This window comes from Triticum aestivum, chromosome 2D, assembly GCF_018294505.1.
Source record: "Triticum aestivum cultivar Chinese Spring chromosome 2D, IWGSC CS RefSeq v2.1, whole genome shotgun sequence".
In the NCBI taxonomy this organism is placed as follows: Eukaryota; Viridiplantae; Streptophyta; class Magnoliopsida; order Poales; family Poaceae; genus Triticum; species Triticum aestivum.
The window spans coordinates 462,999,116-463,010,823 of NC_057799.1; the positions used below are offsets into that span (position 1 = coordinate 462,999,116).

The following is an 11,708-nucleotide window of genomic DNA, read 5'->3' on the forward strand; positions in this document are numbered from 1 at the left end:
CAGAAAGGATTGAAAAATGATGATGTGGCTTTAAATGGTGCATTTTGAACACACAAAAATTCAGGAGTTCAAATAAGTTTGAAAAAATGAAATCCCTTTGTAACAGACGAGTTTCCGTATGAAATCCTGATACTTTGAAAGAGATTGTCCGTTTTGTACACGAAGTGCATCCAGTTTTTGTCGGAACCCTCTCAACTTTCTTGCCCATGCTATGTGGATGAAATGATGATGCCATGCCAACTTTCAACCTTTTCAGAGTTCATTTGAAATGCTTTTCAATTTTAGGGTCTTATAGCTCAAAATAATTACTAAATGCATGATAAATAACAAATGAAGTCAGAAAGGATTGAAAAATGATGATGTAGCTTTGAATGGTGCATTTTGAACACACAAAAAGTCAGGAGTTCAAATAATTTTAAAAAAAATGAAATCCCTTTGTAACAGACGAGTTTCCGTATGAAATATTGATACTTTGAAAGAGATTGTCCGTTTTGTACACGAAGTGCATCCAGTTTTTGCCGGGACCCTCTCAACTTTCTTGCACATACTATGTGGATGAAATGATGATACCATGCCAACTTTCAACCTTTTCAGAGTTCATTTGAAATGCTTTTCAATTTTAGGGTCTTATAGCTCAAAATAATTAGTAAATGCATGAAAAATAACAAATGAAGTCAGAAAGGATTGAAAAATGATGATGTGGCTTTTAATGGTGCATTTTGAACACATAAAAAGTCAGGAGTTCAAATAAGTTTTAAAAAATGAAATCCCTTTGTAACAGACGTGTTTCCGTATGAAGTCCTGATACTTTGAAAGAGATTGTCCGTTTTGTACACGAAGTGCATCCAGTTTTTGTCGGGACCCTCTCAACTTTCTTGCACATGCGATGTGGATAAAATGATGATACCATGCCAACTTTCAACCTTTTCAGAGTTCATTTGAAATGCTTTTCAATTTTAGGGTCTTATAGCTCGAAATAATTAGTAAATGCATGAAAAATAACAAATGAAGTCAGAAAGGATTGAAAAATGATGATGTGGCTTTGAATGGTGCATTTTGAACACACAAAAAGTCAGGAGTTCAAATAAGTTTGAAAAAATGAAATCCCTTTGTAACAGACGAGTTTCCGTATGAAATCCTGATACTTTGAAAGAGATTGTCCGTTTTGTACACGAAGTGGATCCAGTTTTTGCCGGGACCCTCTCAACTTTCTTGCACATGCTATGTGGATGAAATGATGATACCATGCCAACTTTCAACCTTTTCAGAGTTCATTTGAAATGCTTTTCAATTTTAGGGTCTTATAGCTCAAAATAATTAGTAAATGCATGAAAAATAACAAATAAAGTCAGAAAGGATTGAAAAATGATGATGTGGCTTTAAATGGTGCATTTTGAACACACAAAAATTCAGGAGTTCAAATAAGTTTGAAAAAATGAAATCCCTTTGTAACAGACGAGTTTCCGTATGAAATCCTGATACTTTGAAAGAGATTGTCCGTTTTGTACACGAAGTGCATCCAGTTTTTGTCGGAACCCTCTCAACTTTCTTGCACATGCTATGTGGATGAAATGATGATGCCATGCCAACTTTCAACCTTTTTAGAGTTCATTTGAAATGCTTTTCAATTTTAGGGTCTTATAGCTCAAAATAATTACTAAATGCATGAAAAATAACAAATAAAATAAATAAGTAATTAGAAACAAAATAAAATAAAATAAATAAGTATTTTGTTGTAAGTAGAAACAAAATAAAATAAATAAAGCAAAAAAAGAAAACAAAAACTAGGAAAAATAAAAAATGCCACCTACTTGGCCACCATAGCCTGAATACGACTAGAAACCCATCCATGGGCCAGGATTCAGGCCCGCAGAAGGCCCAGCAGGCCCACAGGCATAGCAGTGCAAGATTAGGCCCGGAGGCCTGCAGTTCAGAGGAGTTCAATGAAGCTGGCGGAGCAGGGCTTATAAACAGGTCACGTCGCTCCTCGGCTAGCGAGGTGGGACTAAACATCCCACCGCACCGCGGCTTTGGCAGGCGCAGGACATTGGTCCTGGTTGGTGCCACGATCCGGGACCAATGCCCCCCTTTGGTCCCGGTTGGTGGCACCAACCGGAACCAATGCCCAACCTTTAGTCCCGGTTGGTGCCACCAACCGGGGCCAAAGCCCTCTGCTTCCTGCCCTTTGGGCTGCTGAAAAGAGGCCTTTGGTCCCGGTTAGTGGTACCAACCGGGACCAAAGAGGGGCATTTGTCCCGGTCCGTGACAAGAACCGGGACTAAAGCTTCATGTATATAAGGCACACTTGTGAAAATTTTGGTTTGCATCTTGTAGTTCGCCCCCGACGACGCGCGCGGAGAGGACACCGCCAGGCTGCCGGACGCCGTCGCCGTCGCCCCCGCCCCGGAGCCCACGCCGACGCCGTGGCCGTCCGCCGCCCCCGCCGTCGCCGTCTCCCCCGCCCCGGAGCCCACGCCGACGCCGTCCGCCGCCCACGCCGTCGCCGTCCGCCGCCAATGCCGTCGTCGTCGCCCGTGCCCTGCTCCGCGCGCCCGCCCGGATCCTCTGCACGCCGACGCCGTCCGCCGCCCCCACCGTCGCCGCCCCCGCCGTCGCCCTAGCCGTCCGGCCCCGCTGTGAGCCGCCGCCACCCCGATCCTTTTTTTCATTTTTTTTTTGTATATGTACTTTTCCATGTATATATACTAGTAAGCGTTTAATAAAATTAGTTAGATTAGTTGAATTAGATGTTTTCCATGTATTTTAGATTAGTTGAATTAGATGTTTTTTTGTCAATTTATGTATATATATGTGCATATTTAGAAAAAAAATTGTGTTGAACTAGTTAAATAAGTTTATTTTTAGTAAGTGCTTAGTAGTTGAACTAGTTGATTTAATAAAACTACTTTATTTTACTATAGAAGTAGTTTATTTTAGTAAGTACTACTTTATTTTATTTATAGTAAGTGCTTAATTAGTAGTTGAACTAGTTGATTTAATAAAACTACTTTATTTTACTATATATAGAAGTAGTTTATTTTTAGTAAGAACTACTTTATTTTATTTATTTATAGTAAGTGCTTAGTAGTTGAACTAGTTGAACTACTTTATTTTAGCAAGAAAATTAATAGAACTAGTTTATTTTTTTAGTTCAAGCAATTAATCCCGCATCGACGTTGACGATGCCTATCCCGCATCCTCGTCGTCGACTCGGCAGAGGAGGCCGGCTTGATCAGAGGGGCCATGTCCGGGACTGGTGAAAGATCGTGGATGTCGCCTAGAGGGGGGGGTGAATAGGCGCTTTAAAATAATTATGGTTTAGGCTTGAACAAATGCGGAATAAACCTAGCGGTTAATTTGACAAACACAAAACCTACAACAACTAGGCTCACCTATGTGCACCAACAACTTATGCTAAGCAAGATAAACAACTAAGTGATAGCAAGATATATGACAAGAAACAATATGGCTATCACAAAGTAAAGTGCGTAAGTAAAGGGTTCGGGTAAGAGATAACCGAGGCACGCGGAGACGACGATGTATCCCGAAGTTCACACCCTTGCGGATGCTAATCTCCGTTTGGAGCGGTGTGGAGGCACAATGCTCCCCAAGAAGCCACTAGGGCCACCGTAATCTCCTCACGCCCTCGCACAATGCAAGATGCCGTGATTCCACTAAGGGACCCTTGAGGGCGGTCACCGAACCCGTACAAATGGCAACCCTTGGGGGCGGTCACCGAACCCGTACACTTTGGCAACCCTTGGGGGCGGTCACCGGTACCCGTCAAATTGCTCGGGGCGATCTCCACAACCTAATTGGAGACCCCGACGCTTGCCCGGAGCTTTACACCACAATGATTGAGCTCCGAACACCACCAACCGTCTAGGGTGCCCAAGCACCCAAGAGGAACAAGCTCAAGGGCACCAAGCACCCAAGAGTAATAAGCTTCTCAACTTGTAACTTCCACGTATCACCGTGGAGAACTCAAACCGATGCACCAAATGCAATGGCAAGGGCACACGGAGTGCCCAAGTCCTTCTCTCTCAAATCCCACCGAAGCAACTAATGCTAGGGAGGAAAAAGAGAGGAAGAACAAGAAGGAGAACACCAAGAACTCCAAGATCTAGATCCAAGGGGTTCCCCTCACAAAGAGGAGAAAGTGATTGGTGGAAATGTGGATCTAGATCTCCTCTCTCTTTTCCCTCAAAAACTAGCAAGAATCCATGGAGGGATTGAGAGTTAGCAAGCTCGAAGAAGGTCAACAATGGGGGAAGAACACGAGCTCAAAGGATAAGGTTCAATGGGGAAGAAGACCCCCTTTTATAGAAGGGGAAAAATCCAACCGTTATGTGCTCAGCCCGCACACGAGCGGTACTACCGCTCTGGCGGAAGAAGCAGGCAAAAGGAGCAACCAAACATGAACCTTGGGGCGGTAGTACCGCTTATAAGCGGTACTACCGCGCACCCCAGCGGTACTACCGCTGGAGGAGCAGAACACGGGACAAAAATGCAGTAGCGGTACTACCGCCCGACCGGAGCGGTACTACCGCTTATAGGCGGTACTACCGCCCATCAGGGCGGTACTACCGCTTATAGGTGGAACTGCCGCGCCTTACTGCCGTGCAACTACTGCAAAACTCGACACGAAAAATGCAAGACCCAAAATCGAGGCGGTACCAGCGCGGAACCGTAGCCGTACTACCGCTTATGGCCATAGGCGGTACTACCGCTTTGGACAGCGGTACTACCGCTTGGGGCGATAAGCGGTACTGCCGCTCTGGCCGCGGTACTACCGCTAGGAAGCCAAAACTGCCATAACTTCTGCATATGAGCTCCGAATTGAGCAAACTCAAGCTTGTTGGATTGAGAAAGACGAGTAGCATCAAAACAGCAAAACTCCTCTATTTGTTGGCAGGGAAGGTATGCCAACAAATAGAGGAGTGAAACCTCCAACCGAGAAGAACCGGCATAACCTCCAACATCGAAAACATCATAGAAGATGCGATTGAACTCCGTTTTCGATGAACTCGAGCTTGTCATCAAGATGACCATAAGCTCCAAAACTCACAAAGAGAAGAACCAAACAAGAACCAACAAAGATGATGCAAGGATGCAATGGTTTGAGCTCTCTATGAACGATACGATCAAGCTACTCATTGAGAGCCCCCCTTGATAGTACGGCAATCGATCCTATAACCCGGTCTCCCAACTACCATCATGAGACCGGTAAAATAGAAAACCTATCAAGAGCAAACCTTTGCCTTGCACATGGTCCACTTGAGCTAGATGATGACGATCTTGACTCCCTCAAGTTGGACCACCTTTCTTGGTTGTGTTGGCTCGATGAAGACTAGTTGATTGCTCCCCCATACTCCACTATGGGTGAGCCACTCTTCCGCACATCTTCACCAGTCCATTGTCACCACAATGGACGGCAAGCTTCAAGCATTTGATCTCGTCATGATGCTTCACTTGAACTTGCGCACCGCAACCTAACCTCACAAAGAACTCTCACGAAGATCATGGGTTAGTACACAAAGCGTAATCGACAATGCTTACCACACCATGGGATCGCTTGATCCCTCTCGGTACATCTTGTGCGCTTTGTGTGTTGATCAACTTGATTCACTCTTGATTTAGTCTTGATCAACCTTGACTCTTTCCAACTCTCTTCATTTGGATGATGTCTTGAAGGTAAACATGAATGATCACACAATCTTCTTCTTCAAGACATGCTTGCAATAAGCTCTACTCTCACATGACCAATCTTTGGATAATTCCTTAATAACACCTTGGTCACCACATAAACTCCTTGAAACCAACACATGGAATTCAAGAAAAGCCTATGGACAAATCCTTCAAATATAACTCAAGGCAACCATTAGTCCATAGAGATTGTCATCAATTACCAAAACCAAACATGGGGGCACCGCATGTTCTTTCAACTGGGCTCCGCCGGGCTGATTTTGGGAGGTGCTACCTTCCGATGGGCGTAGGTTGGTGAGGAGCCAGCCCGTCGTTGACCCGATCCTTGTTTGGTGGCGGTCGCGTGGGCCACTGACGGTGCCGAGGCTTCCGGACACCGCAGAGATGGTACGTCACCGTGTCAGCGAGGAGGACCAGCACGTCCGTCGCTACATGGTTGCGTTGGAGGGCAGGTTCGACAATACCTGGCAGGTTCTTCAGGGATCTCACTGGAGCTATGATCCTGTGATGGTTCCGTCCCTTTGGGTGTCCACCACCCGCGCCGATACCTGTCGGGCGCTACTGTTCTAGATGTACTAGCGATGCTATATGTATGATAGTATTCGAGGTGTATTAGTGATAATATTCGACAATGTACGGACGCATGAAGATGATGTAGTTTTGCTTATAATTGAATGCATCCTAATTTGAATACTACTTTATTTTGTGATTTGATTTTGCTTATTGAATGCTCAAAGTGGAAAACTACTCCTACTTTGAATGCTAAAATTGGAGAGCACTATGCAAGGCGTATGCATATGATTAGTTGATAGCTTATAGGGTTTTTGTTTTCGCAGAAATCTAGGAGCCCCCGGCCCCTCCATCATCCCCGATGTCGTCCCTGTCACCGCCCCCTCCGATATCGAGGTGAGACTAGCCAAATCCTCTTTTAGAAAGATAATTAAACGATATTTCGGGTTGACTGTAAGTCTATCGAGTCTCCACCATATATGAGAGGACGAAGAATCCCGACTGTTGTCGTGGGGGTAGCTTCTCCTTCGTTCCCGCGTGCTAGACAATTTGGTGTAATGCACTCGAGAACGAAAGGAGGAGCTACCATACCATCACCGACGGTCGCAAATGTTAGAGAGGAATCAGTGAGGGAGAGTTCCACCATATATATATGAGAGGATGAAGAATCCCGACATTTGTCGTGGGGGTCGCTTCTCCTTTGTTCCCGTGTGCTAGACATTTTGGTGTAATGCACTCGGGGACAAATGGAGGAGTGACCATCACCAACGGTCGAATGTATACACCACGTGAGCTGAGAGTTTTCAAGAAAAGACTCGACAAACCGATAGTCAACCCGTGATGAATAATAATGATCTAACTTAGGTTTTTAGTACATATATTTAATTGTAGACGTTTAATATTTGAATTATGAACATAGGAAATGTCGTACTCGGACGACGAAAGTTTCCCGGAGTGCGACTGGTGCCACGACGACCGAGGTCAGTGCGACAGGCCTCACCTGGACGAAGATCGGCGCTTCAGTGTTAAGCTGGAGGAGACCTTCGATGTTGAAACGGTACGCAACGATGACAAGTGTTATTTTTTCATAATTAAGCATGACTTCAACTATTTCAACGTGTACTTTTCATCAATTCGGCTAGCTTATCACATGCCAGGCAAGACGCTACGTCTTGGAGAGGATGGGTTTTGAAGACCATGAAAGTATGGAAACAAAGAAAATTCACCTAAGGACCCATCATGATATAGGTTTTGAAGTAAATCTGTATAATTCTGAGAGCGTAACCCATTTTGGTTGCAAAAATTGGGAAGCATTTTGCAAGATGTATGGTTTTGATGAGGGTATGCTTGTCACCATGGATCTTGATGATCCTGACATCGAGCAAGACAATATGGACATTTGGGTCCTTGTTGATACGCCTCCAATTCTATCGCTATGTGAGTTTCTCAAACATAGTTATTAGCTAATTTATATTGTTCATTTCAAAATAGTTGACAGCTTATTTTCATTGACAGTTTATTTTGATTGTTCAAACAATGTGCGGAACATGGTAGACAGAACCTACTACACCGATGGCTCTGAGTTAACTTATAAGGAGAAAACTCATCTGGTCGGATTTTGTACTGATCTTGAGAATTACAATATCTATTGTAAAACTCCTCCACATTATGGTCAATACGTGCCACTAGTGCACGTGTTGAACTACGGTAACTACTATGAAGATACCCTGGTAAGATTTCTTACTATTACGACATCCGTGCATCTTTTGCATACTTCTAAAACTAGTACATCATTGCTAACTATGAAGTTATTACTATGTTTTCCAACAGATAATCCCAGAGGATTGTGTGCCTCATTTGATGTATCAAAATGGTAGGCTTGATGTTTTGAACATACAACCAGGTCATCCTACGAATCTCAACTGTCCATACCGGATTTCTAAAAGAAGTGAAGACATGCAAATCAAAGAATGGAAAAAATGTATGGACAGTCGCAAGGAGGTTCTTGGAAGCAAAAGGAAGCGAAGCGCAAGAATTGGAGACAGGATGATCTCCATTCTCCATAATGGAGAGTCAGGGTCTATATTGTTTTATGTTATTTACCTTAAAGAGGGTATTTCGGTCCTACCTAATACCGATGATCATGTGCTAAGAACAATTAAGTAGGGTTGGTTCGATGACTATGAGGATGATGATCGTATGACTGGTTATTAATAACGGGTAGAAGTTGTATGATGATGATTAGTAGGACTTGTTATTATATATGATGATGCATGATGCGCGCATGAAGAGTTATTATATATCAGCGGGTGAAATGAACATGGATTGGATTGAAGTGAAGGCAACATGCATGTGGTGCATGTCGAAAGTAGTACAATCCAAACTTGATCAAGTTAGGATTAGTATTACTTTCGACATGCACCACATGTTGCCTTCACTTCAATCTAAGCCATGTTTAGGCATAGCAGTACGTAGCGTTGGTAAACCAAGCACGGAGATATAAGAGAGGACACTTCTCTCTAATAGCTACCTAATAACAACCTAAATTAACCCCCAAAACCCCTAAATCAGCCCCTTTCAAAAAAAACCTCAGCTCCAGCCAGATGCTGACGCGTGGATGCCTATTAGTCCCGGTTGGTGTCACCAACCGGGACCAAAGGCCCCCCGGCCTGGGCTGGCCGCAGCGGCCACGTGGAGGCCCATCTGTCCCGGTGTGTAAGAACCGGGACTAAAGGGTTAGGGCATTAGTAACGATCCTTTAGTCCCGGTTCAAAAACCGGGACAAAAGGCTCTTACCAACCGGCACAATAGGCCTTTTTTCTACTAGTGGAGCCGAACCGGTACTAAAGGAGTCGACTTTTAGTCCCCACTCTTTAGTGCCGGTTGCGGAACCGGCACTAAAGGCCCTTACGAACAGGTGATAAATTCCGGTTTTGCACTAGTGCCCGGGAAAGGGATTCGAGACCCACTGATTAAGATGGGTTTAAAGCCCACTGGTATAAATACCAGAGTATTTTTTTAGCAATGTATAAATACCGGAGTAGGGAGTGGACCCATCAAACTAATTTGGTGGTCACGTACGCGCATCGGTTGCAGGCCCCAAGTAACTGGGTGTTTGCTAGAGTAGCATTAGATTTCACTTAGACGCTGACTGCGCGTCCATAGGATGAGGCCACTCGATGGCGCCGTCGCGCTCTCACTTCATCAGCGGGTCGGTGTTTATTATGCCACCCCACACATGAGTGGTATCCGCGTCCAACCACTGCAACAAGCAGCAGCTAACCACAGAAAGCTCATCTACCAGAGAAAGTTCCAGCTGTTCCGAAACTATACGTGGACAAGTCGCCTGAAGAGTACGTATAAACTGCAGGTTTCAGCAAGCTCCAGCAGGTAGTCAGTCTGCATGCCATAATGGTGCCATGCAACCGCGGGAGATGACGCCGCGCCAACCTTGCCGGCTTCCCTAGCTAGTAGCTAGGCATATATATACAGTTAATCACAAGGCACTGTGTTGTGTGTTCTCATTTCTGCCACCGACGCCTCCCGTGATCGGCTAATGGCTCGCTCGGTCCCTGGCCGGCTAGCTCTCTTCTGCGTCTTGGCCTCCTGCATTGCGCTCGCGGCCGGCACCACCGTCGCCACCCGTCCGAGCCGGCGGGGCCTCGGCGTAAGCGACAGCCACGACGGAGCGGTCGCAGTCGGGGTTGGCGGTGGCGGCGGATACGATGACAGCTTGATGCCCCGGCCGGCGCCGTCGTCCGAGCCGAGGGCGTGCCAGTTCGAGAACGAGCGGCTCTACAGGGCGTACCTGGTGATCCAGAAGTTCAGGAAGACGGTGATCTGCGACCCCAAGGGCGTCACCGCCACCTGGGCCGGCACCGACCTCTGCGGCTCCTACAAGGGCTTCTTCTGCGGGCGGCCCATCAACGTCAGCGACCGGACCGTCGCGTCCGTCGACCTCAACGGCTTCAACCTGCGGTCCGACTCGCTGCAGGGCTTCGTGGACGGCCTGCCGGACCTGGCGCTGTTCCACGCCAACTCCAACAACTTCGGCGGCGCCGTGCCCAACCTCCGGGGGCTGCAGTACTTCTACGAGCTGGACCTGAGCAACAACAAGCTGGCGCCGGCCCCGTTCCCGACGGACGTGCTGGGGCTCACCAACTGCACCTTCATCGACATCCGGTTCAACAGCTTCTTCGGCGAGCTGCCGGCGGGGCTCTTCAGCTCCTTCCCGGAGGTGGAGGCCATCTTCGTCAACAACAACCACTTCTCCGGCCAGCTCCCGGACAACCTCGGGGACTCGCCCGTCAACTATCTCTCCCTCGCCAACAACGACTTCACGGGGCCCATCCCCTCCTCCATCGGCCGCGCCGCTGACACGCTCCTGGAGGTGCTCTTCCTCAACAACAGCCTCAGCGGCTGCCTCCCCTACGAGATCGGCCTGCTCGCCAGGGCCACGGTCATCGACGCCGGCACCAACCACCTCACCGGCACCATCCCGCTGTCGTACGCGTGCCTGCGGAGCGTGGAGCAGCTCAACCTGGCGGACAACCTGCTGTACGGCGTGGTGCACGACTCGCTCTGCCGGCTCGCCTACGACGGCCGCCTCGCCAACCTCACGCTCTCCGGCAACTACTTCACGTGGCTGGGGCCCTGCTGCTGGGACCTGATCAGGGAGGGGAAGCTCAACGTCGACCGCAACTGCATCCTGTGGGCGCCCAACCAGCGGTCCTTCCAGGAGTGCGCCGAGTTCTTCCACGACAACTGGGCCAGGATGACGTGCCCCGTCAGCAAGTACGTGCCGTGCCACCCCAAGTGGTACGGCGTGGACGCGGCCAGGGAGGAGGCCGCGGCGGCGGAGGAGTACAAGTACCGGACCTACTCGGCGTTGCACCCGTAAGGGCCAGCCCTGCCGGCGAGGGCAGCCCCACGTACGCGGCCGGTACACTTGTTAAAGAGGGCGAAAGCACTGCGCGTCTCGTGAGCTTACCCGCACGACGCAGCTACTTGGTCGTTGCGACTGCTGGTCTCTGTCCCACATTGTTGTTGTTTGTACTTTCTAGTGTTCCCTTTCTCATCGACTATTACGGTCCGCTTAATTCAGGTGCTTGCATGCCCGGCATGTCTGGCTAGGTACGTACGTGGTCACAAGTGACTGTTTTTTTCCTCCTCTCAACGAATCATAATGATGTAATAATTCAGATCATTTTGTAGCAAGATAAAAGATTTTGTCATTTTCACTGATTAAGAAAGTAGTTCAAGACAAAGGCCGCTTTGAGGCGGTAAATTATTAGTAGTGCTCATACGGCATTAAATTGCGCAAATGCTTAGCACCCGCGCGCCCGTAAGGAAACTTCCGCTTTGATCTTGTCACGATGACGATCGTTGGGGCGAAGGCATTGCAGAAAACCTTCGTGTTGCGTTCCTTCCAAATTTCCCAAGAGATTAGTGCCTCTTTGATTCGTAGGATTCTAATCTTTTGGGATTGGCAT

The 11,708-nt window shown here is 47.4% G+C and overlaps 1 protein-coding gene across 1 annotated transcript; it reads left to right on the forward strand.

Annotated features, from left to right (window-relative positions):
* The first annotated feature begins 9,658 nt into the window (after nucleotides 1-9,658).
* On the forward strand, nucleotides 9,659-11,450 carry LOC123049578 (uncharacterized protein At4g06744-like). Its single transcript, XM_044472475.1, has one exon. The coding sequence runs from the start codon at nucleotides 9,773-9,775 to the stop codon at nucleotides 11,114-11,116; it is 1,344 nt and encodes a 447-aa protein (XP_044328410.1). The 5' UTR covers nucleotides 9,659-9,772; the 3' UTR covers nucleotides 11,117-11,450.
* The last annotated feature ends 258 nt before the right edge of the window (nucleotides 11,451-11,708 follow it).

What these genes read in the sequence shown, in the direction of transcription:
- LOC123049578 (XM_044472475.1), top strand. Translation starts at nt 9,773, where the DNA reads ATGGCTCGCTCGGTCCCTGGCCGGCTAGCTCTCTTCTGCGTCTTGGCC.